Source organism: Wickerhamomyces ciferrii, contig 00256 (assembly GCF_000313485.1).
Source record: "Wickerhamomyces ciferrii WGS project CAIF00000000 data, strain NRRL Y-1031 F-60-10, contig 00256, whole genome shotgun sequence".
Lineage (NCBI taxonomy): Eukaryota > Fungi > Ascomycota > Saccharomycetes > Phaffomycetales > Wickerhamomycetaceae > Hansenula > Hansenula ciferrii.
In genome coordinates, this window is record NW_011887484.1 from 30,220 (window position 1) to 44,105 (window position 13,886).

Below are 13,886 nucleotides of genomic sequence, written 5' to 3' on the forward strand. Positions count from 1 at the left end.
TACATATATGTTTCTTTGAAATGACTACTTGTAGGTTAAGTTTAATCTCTACACACATTAGGTTTAAACATCTATAATCTATTTTATCATCTGATATATAACATACAAGTCAATTGTTATTTTTTATCGTAACAAAACATGAATTAAAAACTTTATATAGTAATATGGGTCATTTATAATTGATAATCAAATCAACTTAAGCGTTTAATAAACGAACAGTGTTTGAATGACCAATACCTTTAGTCCAACCTTGGATGATAACAACATTATCACCTTTGTTCAAGATACCTAAAGAAATAGCTTCATCAATACCACCTCTTAAACGGTTTTCAACATCTTCTGACCAATTTTCAATAGCTGGTTGATCATAAACAAATGGATAAACACCTCTATATAAATGACAGAATCTAGCAGCTCTTGGATTTCTTGTTACCATAATGATTGGTAAATCTGGTCTATATTTCGAAACTAATCTAGCGGTAGTAGCTGAAGTTGATAAAACAATGATAGCTTTAGCACTGTTTTCAGCAGCAGCGTTAACAGCAGATAAAGCAACAGTTTCAACAGTACCAGTTGGTCTTTGAGTTAATTTTCTTAATTCATCATATAATGATGGATAAGCAATTGCCTTTTCAGCAATTAAAGCAGTATGATGCATCATAGTAACAGCTTCAATTGGATAGTTACCTTTAGCGGTTTCACCTGATAACATAACACAATCAGCACCATCCAAGATAGCATTACCAACATCAGAAACTTCAGCTCTTGTTGGTCTTGGGTTAAAAGTCATTGATTCCAACATTTGAGTAGCACAAATGACTGGTTTACCAGCTAAATTACATTTAGCAATTAATTGTTTTTGAACAACAAACACTTGAGCAGCTGGAATTTCAATACCTAAATCACCTCTTGCAACCATAACACCATCAGTTTCTTTTAAGATATCATCAAAATTGTTAACACCTTGTTGATTTTCAATTTTGGAGATAATTTTAATATCTTTACCATCTTCACCTAAAACTTCTCTAATAACTCTAACATCTTCACCAGATCTAATAAATGAAGCGAAAACCATGTGAACACCATTTTTAACACCAAATCTTAAATCAGCTTTATCTTTTTCAGATAAAGCTGGTAAATCAACATCAGTGTTTGGTAAGTTAACACCTTTATGAGATGAGATTTTACCAGCATTAACAGATTTAACTTTAATAGTGGTATCATTAACAACTTCTAAAACTTCAAAAGATAAAACACCATCATCAACATAAATGATACGACCTTTTTCAATAACTTTAGTGATATTTTTATAATCAATAAACATTAATGAATCATCAGATTCTTTTGAATATTTTTCATCAGTAGTGAAAGTCATTTCATGATTTGCAGGAATGGCATAATCTTTACCTTCCTTGGTATCACCAGTTCTAATTTCTGGACCTTTAGTATCTAAAGCAATAGCTAATGGACGACCTGGATATAATTCTTCAGATTTTCTAGCGTTATCAATAACAGATTGATGATATTCATAAGAACCATGAGAAAAATTCATACGAACAACATTTAAACCAGCTTTTCTTAAATTAACTAAAGTTTCTGGTGAATTTGTTTTTGGACCAATAGTACCAATGATTGAAGTACGACGTAATTGTGATTCAGGAGTTTCACTAACGTTTAATGAAGCTAACCAACCAATTTTTGAGTTTTCTAAAGACATTGTTGTGTATATGTGTTGTATTTGAAATTAATATAAAATCAATTGATTTATAAAAATATAAAATATTTTGTGAAATCACAATAAAGTGCATACAATGTTTATTATATATGAATTTTGGAAAATTCACGTTCTGTGCGCATTGAAATTTTTTTTTTCTTCTGGTGATGACCACCACGCAACTACAATCTCGAAACTTTAACGAGTGGAAACATGAGAAGTGGGAGTTTTGAGAGGGAGAAAGAAGGGGGATTTAAAGAGGGAAGGAGTGGGAATGAAGTGAATTGAGTGCCACCATTGAATTCCTTGAGTGAGTTTACGTAGGAGTGAGTGTTTTCTGTTTGTTTGTAGTGGTATTATCTGTTTTATTACCTGGCAGCTGATGTAATGAGATAACAGTACACGCGGTTTCGGTGTCCATGAAGAAACAATTAAACGGTGAGAAGAATTGCAAAGTTGAGCGTAGAAGAGTAGGAGTGTAGGCTAGAGAAGGGTGTGTTTAGGCAGAGAGTGTACAGGGGATCACAGGGTGCTAGGCAGAGACCACTAGCCAACGAGTTTCCTTGAATACTTGTACGTGGTGTTATCTGGACTCATCTGATCCATGGTGTTGTGTGATGTCGCACAGATCAACTGATAGTCAGCGTAGAAAGAGTAGAGAAAGAGACTAACAACAGACTAGGTAACACTATCAATCGAATACAATAAAACCATGGCCAATAAATCTAATCATATACAATTCCACTGTCACCCAATACTTACCTTCCCTTCCCTTCTTCACCTTCAACTTCAACTTCACCACAATCAACACCACCAACAACAAAATCAATGAAACCACCTGAGGAAATCTGAAACGGGCCACGCAAAATGACACCAAAAAAATTAAAATTAAAAAAAAAAAAAAGAGTTGATGATTTGTAATCAACTATGTAATAAATATACACGTGACTTGTGTATTATGTCATCTATTACTTAATCATTGATCACTAAAAGTAGTAACTGCCTATTTGGGATATTTTCTCATATTATTTCTCTGAAAACTCCATAAATTTATTTACATTTGGGATTTCAACTTTTGTTTAATTTCTATTAAAACTCTCAACAATTTCAATTAAAACATCAAAAGATTTTTGCTATCAAAAGAGTCACATTAAAGACATATACTTTACAACCACTAGTACACATACAACCACATACAACCACACAAAGATGCCCGCTTTAAGAAGTACGAGAAGATCTGATAAGAATCAACCTAAACAAGAGGAGTTTGAAGAAGAAGAACCTTATGATGAAGAAGTTGAACCTTATGATGAAGATGAAGAAGAAGCTGAAACTCGTTGTATATGTGATCAAATGGATCCTCCTGATGAAAATGGTCTGTTTATTCAATGTGAAAAATGTTCTGTTTGGCAACATGGTTATTGTGTTTCAATTTCTGATTTAGTACCTGAAAAATATTGGTGTGAATTATGTAAACCTGAATTACATACAATTATAATTAGACCTGATTCAAAAATGACTAAATATTTACCTGTTCAACCAAAAGAATCAAATTCAACAACAAATAAACGTAAAAATAGACGTACAGCTGCTAATTCAACAACAAATACAACATCAACAACAACTGATCAAAAACAAACAAAACAAAATGATAAAGAATTAAGTGCATCTGCTCAATCTAAAAGAGATAAAGAAGAATTAGAAGAATTAACTTTGAAAAGAAGAAGAGATAGAGGTACTTATTCTTCAAGAGAAGATGCAAGATATGAAGCTTTAATTCAAAGAGCTATTGAAGAAAGTAAAAGAGATGCTAAAAATGGTGATTTGAAATCTGATGAAGAACAAAATGATTCAAAAACAAGAAATTCAAAAACAAGAAATTCAAGATCTTCAAGAAGAAGTAGAAAAACTAAAAATCATGATGATTCTATTGATGAAGAAAATAATGATGATGAAGATGATGAAGATTCAAAAGGTGTTAAAAATGAAGATAATGATGAACAAAATGATAATAACAATAATAATGATCAACAAAAACATGAAGATTCGAAAAAGCATTCACCAACAAATAATAAAAGAAAAAAATCTGAAGAAATTGATGATAATCAAAATGATGAATTTTCAAATCAATATACTTCTTCACTTACTGCTGATACAACTCTTAGACCACCAAGTTCCAAAAATTCCAGATCAAACAATTCAAATCATCTAACAGGTACTGAATTAGAATCAAATAATGAATCATCAACAACAAAATCACGTAAAAGAGCAAAAAAATCTAAAACAACAAGTACATCATCAACAACAACAAATAATAAATCACCACAAAAGGATAAAGATTCTTCAATAGATTTTAATAAACCAATAAAACCAAGATTACCACAACAAAGAACAACACTAAATGAAATGAGGAAAAGAGTTGCTGCTATATTAGAATTTATTGGTAGAACTCAAATTAATTTAGCAAATGAACAAAAAGATGAAAATGAATTAACAAAATTTATTGAAGATGAAAATCAAAAAGAAATTTTAGAAAATTTATTTAAAAATTATAATGGATCTTTGGAATTAATGGATGGATTAACAAGGAAATTATTAATTTGGGAACAAAAATTTGGAAAATTTGGTGATAAATAATAATAAGTAGTCATATATACTATCAGTATCAAATTTCATAAATAATTGATGGAATTCATTGATTAGAGTAAGGTTACCTGCAGAGTCGGTAAAGTATTAGATTTAGATTTTACATGGGAACTCTAAAGATACTATAATCATCGTATATAGAATGATGTCTATCCATATCATAATTAGATTAATTGGATTATAGATTTAAATACATGGTTATTTTAATTTAAATATGATTAACTCATTTTGTATCAAGATTATATTAATTTCATACCTTTTTATAACTACCACTTCCAATTTTCTCCTTTAGTTCATTGAAAATATTAATCCATTCATCACAAACATCTTCAATAAACCTAAAAGTTAACTCAATTGATTCAATTAAATTTAATGCAAATATCAAATTCCTTGATTTTAAATCATCCACATATTTTAAAAAAATCTCTAAATCTCTTAAATGTGGTCCTTTTAACTTTGTATGAATAATCCATTCTTCAATTAATTTTAAAATTTCATTTGGTCTTTCCATTTTTTGGAAAATTAATGGTTTGAATAATTGTGTAAATAATTCAGGGTTAACATTTGTTAATTTAGTACCTATTTGATCTTTGGAATGTTTCCCCTCTAGAGTAGAATTGGTTTGTTGTTTAATCCTATAAAATTCAGTCTTATTAGCATCTTCATATGTTTTCCATTCTTCAATTATACTTTCTCGAATTGAAGTTGGTAATTCATTTAATACAGATTCATCATATTTTTCAAACTTTATAGGTGATTTTTTAGGAGATTTTGATAATGAATCTTTAATTGGTGATTGTTTCCTTATATGTTTCTTTGTAGGTGATTTCTTGGGAGAAATAATTCTAATAAATTGTGGTTGTGATCCATCAATTGGCCAAACTTGTTGTAAATAAGATTTTTTATCCTTTTGTGGAGTTTGAGGATTTATTGAAATTTTTCTTCTTCTTAATTCTTCTTTTAATTCTAATTGAATATCAATTGGTAATGAATTGAAAACTGTTAAATCAACTTCTTTTGGTATTTCTGGTACACCTACATTAGAGTTATCACGTTGTTTGTTGATTTCATTTCTTAAACTTGATGGTAATTCTTCCAACATTGATGAATCAAGATCACTTGGTATCTGGAACTGGGTTGATTTTATTGTATTAATTGGTGATTCAGTTACTAGGTTTGATTGTTTGGAATCATCTTTGGTAATAGGAGATGAATCATTAAGTTTTTGCTTTTTAAAAAAATTAAATTCAACTTTTTTAAATGGTAAAGTTTTTTGATTACCAACTTGAACTTTGGATACAAGTTTATTTGTTGCTATTGAAACACCTCGAAGTTCAAATGGATCACATCCAATATTTCTAAATAATGATCTTGCTTCTGTACCGAAAACTCTAAAATCATCAGTTGGAACACCTAATTTTGAACTTTTAGAAAACATATCACATTTACCACAACCTAAATATTTTGGTGGATCAATTGGTGCATCTGGAGATCTTTTCAAGATTTTTAATGTCATTTGTAAAGCACACATATTAATGTTTTGTAAACGATCAGCCATTTCTTTACCAAGATTAAATAAAAAATTATCAACTTGTTCAATAGTATCAAATCTAATACCCCAATTAACATCAATTGAAACACTTTTCCTCATGAATTCTTGTGGGTTTTTAGAAATATCAATTGATGTATTATCTAAACCTCTAGCATAATCATAAAGTTTTGCACCTGTTTTAACACCAAATATATTCATTAATTTTGCCTTATCAATATTTAATAAATCACCAACTGTTACTTTAATATTTTCAAAATCATCATGATCTTTATAAACTTCTTGTATTAATTTATTTTCAATAGAATATCCAGTACCTGGTAAATCACGAACATTAATTTTTTGTAAAAAATTTGGTATATCATCATGTAAATAAAATTGACCTTTTGGTTTAGCATGTCTTAGGGCCAATTTAGCTAAAAGTACATTATGAGAACATCCAGTACTAACAGAACATTTTGTTTCCTCTAAAACACGGGATCTTAATGATGAACACAATTTCTCAACACTATTAATCATATCATCTTGATCAATTAAAGATGAAACATCTAATAAAGCTTCATCAACTGATACAGGGAAGATACAATCAGGTTTAAAATCAACCAAGATATTATAAAATTGTTTTGAAATTTTTTCATAAGTTGGAAAATCATAATCAAGACAAATTAAATTTGGACATAATTTTTTTGCTGATCTTACCCACATACCATTTTTAACACCAAATTTACGACAGACATAATTACAACTTGCAATATCAGCTGAAGAATTTGCCTTTTGACCACCATGAGAAACACAAACTGGTGTATTATCAAAATCAATCTCTGGATGTGATATAGCTGAAGCAGTTGCAAAGAAACAATCAAAATCAACATGCATAATAATTTTTGATTGATTTTGTTTATGATATTGAGATTTCCTTTTTTGTTCTTTTGCTTGTTCAAGTGCAACTGATGAAAATTCAGCTTTTAAATCTGCCTTCCATGTACTTAAATGATGTAATCTTGATTTAGTAAAGAAAACTTTTAAAAAATCTGGATGTTTTGCATCAATAACTTCATCAGCCATGATATCATTCACTATTGGTTCATCTTCTTTTTGTGTTAATGGGAAAACTTCTGAATCTTCAATCTCACCTTCTGAATCTTCTTTATAGTGTTTATTTTCATCTTCATCTTTATCTTCATCGTCGTCATCAACTTCTTCTTTTTCTTCCTGGGCTTGCTCTTCAAATGGTAATCTTTTTTGTCCATAATCAACTTTAATAACAGAAAAATCACTCCATTTTAATTTTTTACCCCTTTCAATACTATTTATAATCCATTCAGGTCTAACAACTTTATAATTTCTAAATTCAATTTCTTTTCTTGGTGTTAATCTAGTTGCAATAATATGAGTTGCAGAACCTTTTGAACTTAAATGATGTATAAATTTCCCACCATATTGAATAATTAATTTATGTAAAGTTTGTATACCAGGTCTAGTATGACCATTAACATGTATAATACAACCTTCAAAAATTTTAGGTAATTCAGGTGATAAACCTTGTTCAACACGTCTTTGATGATCCCAAGTTAAATATTGATCATCTTCTTCTTGTTGAGCTTTTGATTTAGCAGCCATATAAGTTCCATAATCACCAAATGCTGGTTCTTGTTCATAAACTAATGGACCATCAACCGGGATTATTTCTGGTTGTTGTTGAGCTAATTGTAATGAATGATCTTCAGATAATTTTGGACTTGATGGTAATATATCAATGTGATTATTATTTTGATTTATATCGATACCAAGATCATCATCTAATGAATTTAACAAGATATCATCATTCAAAATGTCTTCACCTTCTTTACCAGCTTGACCTTGACCTTGACCTTTACCTTGATCTTTATCTTTATCTCTCTTTTGACTTAATTTATTTATAAAATCAATCAATTCATTATCATCAAGTGAAGTTAAAAAGCTTTGATTTGATACTTGAGATACATCAAAATCATCATCTTGACTTCTTAAGTGTGCCATTTGTGATATTCATATTCCTTATTATTATAATTCGATGCCTTCTTGATGTTTGATCGTTGTTTTGTTTAATAGAAGTTTAATACTCGGAGGCAAAATAAATATTAAAGTATTTACCCGCGAATATTTCTCAACTATAAAGGCTATATAGACAATATCTACAAAATATTCAAACGCATTTAAATCATGATATAAAATCTTATAATCATAAACCAGTTATAATCATAAATATATAAAATATATAAATAGTAATATAATAATAAATAAATAAGTTAATAGAGCTTCAATAAATAATATAGCTAATAAATGTCAATTAAACTCAAGCTGCTCTACTTTTAACAGCTTTAATTAAAGATTCAACAACTTGAGGATTTGATAAAGTACTAACATCACCTAATTGATCTTCTTCACCAGCTAAAATTTTTCTTAAAATTCTTCTCATTAATTTCCCAGATCTTGTTTTTGGTAAATCATCAACCAAGATAATTAATTTTGGTGCAGCAAATGGACCAATTTCTTTACGAACAGTTAAAATTAATTCTTTTGAAATATCAGCTTCATTTTCAATTTTGGATCTATCCTTGAGTGCAACAAATGCTGCAACTGCTTGACCAGTTAATTCATCTGCATAACCAACAACGGCACTTTCTCCAACTAATGGATTTTCAATTAATGCAGCTTCAATTTCTGCAGTTGATAAACGATGACCTGAAACATTAACAACATCATCAACACGTCCTAAAATCCATATAAACCCATCAGCATCTCTTGCAGCACCATCACCTGAAAAAAAATAACCAGGATAAGGTTTTAAATAAGTTTCTTGGAAACGATCATAATTTTTCCAAATTGATCTTGCAATTGATGGCCAAGGAGATTTTATAACCAAAATACCTTCGACATTTGGACCTTTTAATTCTTCACCAGATGTTGGATCCAAAATTAATGGTTCAACACCGAAAAATGGTAATGAAGCAGAACCAGGTTTTAATGGAGTTACACCAGTTATACCAGAAATTAAATGAGAACCAGATTCAGTCATCCACCAAGTATCTAAAATTGGAATTTCAGATTTACCAATTTTTTCATAATACCATTCCCAAACTTCAGCAGCAATTGGTTCCCCTACAGAACCAAGAGTTCTTAATGAAGTTAAATCATAACCTTCAATATAAGAATCACCAGCTCTTTTCAATAATCTTAGGGCAGTTGGAGCAACATAAAATTGATTAACTTTATATTCATCAATAATTTGCCAATAACGAGAAAATGAAGGATAAGCTGGAGTACCTTCAAAAACAACAGTTGTACCACCATTTAATAAAGGACCATAAACAACATAAGTATGACCAGTGATCCAACCAATATCACCAGCAGTGAAGAATTTATCTTCTGGATGGAAATCAAAATTATATTTTAATGTAATTAAAGCATTTAATAAATAACCAGCAGTTGAATGTTGAATACCCTTTGGTGAACCTGTAGAGCCTGAAGTATATAACAAGAATAATGGATCTTCAGAATTAACAGGAGTTGGAGGGAAATAAGGACCATATTTTTTAATTTCTTCATGCCACCAAATATCTCTTTTGGAATCAAATGGAACATGATTACCAGTTCTTTTGAAAACAAGGACATTTGAAACTTGAGGACAATTTTTCAAAGCTTCATCAACGATTTTCTTAGTTTCAATAGTCTTAGAACCTCTTTTAGATTCATCTGCAGTTATAACAATCTTGGAACTCGCATCATTAATACGATCTTTTAATGAAGCAGAACTAAAACCTGCAAAAACAACAGAATGTAAAGCACCAATACGAACAATAGCTAATAAAGTAATGATAGCTTCTGGAATCATTGGTAAATAAACAGCAACAGAATCACCCTTTTCCACACCAAGACCATGTAAAATAGCTGCAACTCTCGAAACTTCTTTTAATAATTCACCATAAGTGATGATACGACCTTCATTTGGTTCATCAGCTTCATAAATAATTGCAGGTTTATTTGGATTCTTGAAAGCATGTCTATCAACAGCATTATAAGAAGCATTCAATTGACCACCAACAAACCATGAAGCAACATCATTATTTGTAAAACCAGAGTTATCATTTGGGTATTTAGCCTTATCAAAAGGTTTAATCCAATCTAAATGTTCTTTTGCTAAATTACCAAAAAAATTTTCAGGGTCTTTAATAGATTGATTATATAATTGTTCATATTCATTTATATCTTTAATATAAGGATCACCTGGTCTTTTACGATTATTTTTAGGTTGAGGAATAGGTTTGATGTTTAATAGATGAGCATTTTCTAGTACTTTTTGAGTTGATTCAGGCATTGTGAATCTGATACACTGTTTAATAGTAAGCTAAACAATCAGGTATCAATGGGAATTGACACTTTATATACACACACTCATCATCACATTAATTATTGTTGGTTAATTATTGCTGGATACCCCCACAATTCCCTCTAAGCAGTGATGACTTTGTTCTTGTCCTAAATTTGTCATTTCCATTGTTTGTCTCTGAGTCCCTTTCAGTCCCTGTCTGTGTGTCCACTGTGTGTCTCCCCTCCACAAAATATTTTATTTTAATTGAAATCCATTTGAACGAATAATTAAAAAGGGAGGAAATACCTAAAGTGGTAATATACTGTTTGTGGTAATGGTTATGTCTGTATGTGTCTTGTTTACCATACACTTCCTAACCATTTCCCAATCCGTCACTCTTTAAAAATAGAACTTCAAAACTTTAAATAATTTGTTTACGTTTCCACATTTCACTGCCCACCGCGATCTATTTTCATTAAAACAATTAATTTTTTAATTAATTATTACATTGATGGTATTATTATTTTGTTGATATTTGATTGAATTTGATTTTATCACCTTTTCACAATATCATAGAATACTTTTTTTCCATACCGCCACATCACAATCAACAGAAAACACACACATCTTTTGCTTCAAGGCTACACTATATTCCAAATCTTAGCATTCCAATATAAATCAAATCTATTCATATTAGTTTCATAAGCTTCAAGATCACAGCGCTTAACTTCAAAGATGAAAATATCCCAACTTTGGTTTCATCTACTATGTCTAATACACCTAGTGTTTGCTGAAAAACTTATTAAAACTGGTTCCCTTTTAACATGTATGCAAAATTCACAATTAACTGCATCTTATTTTGATGTTAGATTTTATCCTTCAAATAATACTGTGGAATTTGATATTAGTGCTGTTACAACTATTAGTGGTGATATTACCGCTCATGCTCAACTAATCGTTTATGGTATCAATATAATGGAACAAACAATTGATTTGTGTGATATGGGTTTTAAAGAACTGTGTCCATTAAGTGCTGGTAGAATTGTTGTTGATTCAAATTATGTCTTGGATAAAAAATATACCAAAATGATTCCTTCAGCTGCTTATACTGTCCCGGATTTAGATGCTTCTGTTAAAGTTGTTGCTTATTCAACTAATGATACAAATACCCCATTAGCTTGTGTTGAAGCTCGTTTAACTAATGGTAAAACTGTTCAAACTAAATATGCTTCATGGCCAATCGCTGCTATTTCAGGTTTAGGTTTAATCACTTCAGGTATCATTTCAATTATTGGTCATTCAAATACTGCGGCTCATATTGCTTCAAATTCAATTTCTTTATTCGTTTATTTCCAAAATTTATCAATTACTTCAATGATGGCCGTGGATAAAGTTCCACCAATTGCTTCAGCTTGGGCTCAAAATTTCGTTTGGTCAATGGGTATTATTAATGCTAAATTTATGCAAGATGCTATTAAATGGTATGTCCAAGCAACTGGTGGTAAATCAACTGTTGTTGTGGAAAATAAAGATGCTTTATCAATTTCTGTTCAAAAAAGAGATGAAAATTTCTTGGATGGTTTAATTAGACGTGCACCTCACATGGCTATGAATTTAATGAAAAGAGCAAGTGTTAGTGATACTTTTAAAGATGATAGTTTAAATGATTCGAAATTATATACAACTGATGAACATGATACTGATTCAATTACTTCAAAAATTTTAGTTTTAAGAGGTATTCAAAGAGTTTCTTATTTAGCTAATATTGAAATTTCAAACTATTTCTTAACTGGTATTGTTTTTTTCCTTTTTTTTGTCTTTATTTTAATGATTTGTTTAATGTTTTTCAAAGCAATTGTGGAATTATTAATTAGATCAAATGTTATAAAACAACATAAATTTAATGAATTTAGACAAAATTGGGCAACTATTATTAAAGGTACATTATTTAGACTGGCTTTAATTGCATTACCACAAATTTCTTTATTAACTTTATGGGAATTTACTGAACGTGATTCTGCTGCAATTGTTGTTGTTGCAGTTTTCTTATTAATTATTGTCTTTGGCTTATTACTTTATGGAGCTACAAGAGTTATTATGATTGGTAGAGAAAGTTCAAGATTATATAAAACTCCAGCTTATTTATTATTTGGTAATTTAAAAATTTTAAATAGATTTGGATTTTTATATGTTCAATTTAGAGCTGATACTTATTGGTGGTTAGTTCCTTTATTAACTTATACTATTTTACGTTCAATTTTCGTTGCTTTAATTCAAGATTATGGTAAGGCTCAAGCCCTATGTATTTTCATTATTGAATTGGTTTATTTTGTTGCATTATGTTGGAAAAGACCTTATATGGATAAAAGAACAAATGTTTTCAATATTTTAATTCATTTGGTTAATTTTTTCAATTCAATAATGTTTTTATTTTTTTCAAAATTATTTAAACAACCTGATGTTGTTTCATCAATTTGTGCTGTTGTTTTATTTGTTGTTAATGCTGTATTTGCTTTATTTTTATTAATTTTCACAATTGTTACATGTTTACTTTCATTATTATCCAAAAATCCAGATACAAGATATCAACCAATGAAAGATGATAGAGTTTCATTTATTCCAAGAACTGAAGCTATGGAAAAATCAAATAAAAAAGATACAGAATTATTAGCATTAGGTGAAACTGTTTTATCAGGTCAACAACCTCAACAATTAAATCAATCTCAACAATTAGAATCAGAATCAGATTCAGAAAATTCATTAAATCAAGGAACAAATAAATTCCCACAATCAAGAATTCCTTATGGTTCATCATCAAATTCTGGAGGATTTAATAATAGATCAAGAACAGATTCTTTAACAAGTAGTGCATATGTTGAACCATCAAGTGCAGTTATGGGTACAGGACCTCAAAATTCTTCATCAAATAATTTACAAAGACCTGGTATTTCATTTGCTGATACTACATATAAAGGAAATTCAAGATTTAATAATTCAAATGAAAATTTAAATTCAAATCCTTATGGAAGTTCAAATTCAAATCCTTATGGAAATCCATATGGTAATAGACTATGAAAACATTGAAAAAAAAAACAAAAGAACATTATCAAATTCCCCTTACCTCTCTATCATTTATACCATGATTAGTATTGTATATTAACATCATTATTTTTATAAAAACTCATATATATTGTGTCATTGAAACAAATCAATTCAATCATTTTTTATTATCATATTATCATCTAAGTTATGATAAGACAGACAAACTCTTTTTTTTTCTTCATTTCAATCGTTAATCTTAAATAATAAAAGAATAATCAAATACATACATACAATGTTGATGTTTTGGTTTTGAGGTTATTTAAAGTACGATCACATTTTGTTTATATTTGAGAATTTATATTTTACGTTTTTAAGTTTATTTAAAGGTTTGGTTAATTTGTAGATCTGAAGTTTTTAGTACGTCTAAACCTTAAACTCAATTTGAAAAGTATGTAATTTTATAACGAATATAAGCTTACACTATTAATGAATTCAGCTAATTGAAATTTATGAATATTTAATCCTTATTCATATCTATATTTATCTTCAATCTACCTCTAAAAGCTATCTATGATATAGTGATA

The 13,886-nt window shown here is 29.3% G+C and overlaps 5 protein-coding genes across 5 annotated transcripts; 2 read left to right on the forward strand and 3 right to left on the reverse strand.

Annotated features, from left to right (window-relative positions):
- Window positions 1-196: 196 nt before the first annotated feature.
- On the reverse strand, window positions 197-1,717 carry PYK1 (pyruvate kinase; the record flags this gene model as incomplete). The annotated part of the gene is made up of 1 exon (XM_011273232.1): window positions 197-1,717. One exon carries the CDS (start codon window positions 1,715-1,717, stop codon window positions 197-199), a length of 1,521 nt encoding a protein of 506 aa, XP_011271534.1.
- A 1,206-nt stretch (window positions 1,718-2,923) lies between these two features.
- On the forward strand, window positions 2,924-4,351 carry CTI6 (Cti6p; the record flags this gene model as incomplete). Its single annotated transcript, XM_011273233.1, has 1 exon — window positions 2,924-4,351. One exon carries the CDS (start codon window positions 2,924-2,926, stop codon window positions 4,349-4,351), a length of 1,428 nt encoding a protein of 475 aa, XP_011271535.1.
- A 259-nt stretch (window positions 4,352-4,610) lies between these two features.
- On the reverse strand, window positions 4,611-7,928 carry REV1 (deoxycytidyl transferase; the record flags this gene model as incomplete). Its single annotated transcript, XM_011273234.1, has 1 exon — window positions 4,611-7,928. One exon carries the CDS (start codon window positions 7,926-7,928, stop codon window positions 4,611-4,613), a length of 3,318 nt encoding a protein of 1,105 aa, XP_011271536.1.
- Window positions 7,929-8,244: 316 nt separating this feature from the next.
- Window positions 8,245-10,266, reverse strand: ACS1 (acetate--CoA ligase 1; the record flags this gene model as incomplete). Its single annotated transcript, XM_011273235.1, has 1 exon — window positions 8,245-10,266. The coding sequence occupies one exon, from the start codon at window positions 10,264-10,266 to the stop codon at window positions 8,245-8,247; it is 2,022 nt and encodes a 673-aa protein (XP_011271537.1).
- A 729-nt stretch (window positions 10,267-10,995) lies between these two features.
- On the forward strand, window positions 10,996-13,335 carry BN7_6209 (flavin adenine dinucleotide transporter FLC2; the record flags this gene model as incomplete). The annotated part of the gene is made up of 1 exon (XM_011273236.1): window positions 10,996-13,335. The coding sequence occupies one exon, from the start codon at window positions 10,996-10,998 to the stop codon at window positions 13,333-13,335; it is 2,340 nt and encodes a 779-aa protein (XP_011271538.1).
- Between the last annotated feature and the right edge of the window lie 551 nt (window positions 13,336-13,886).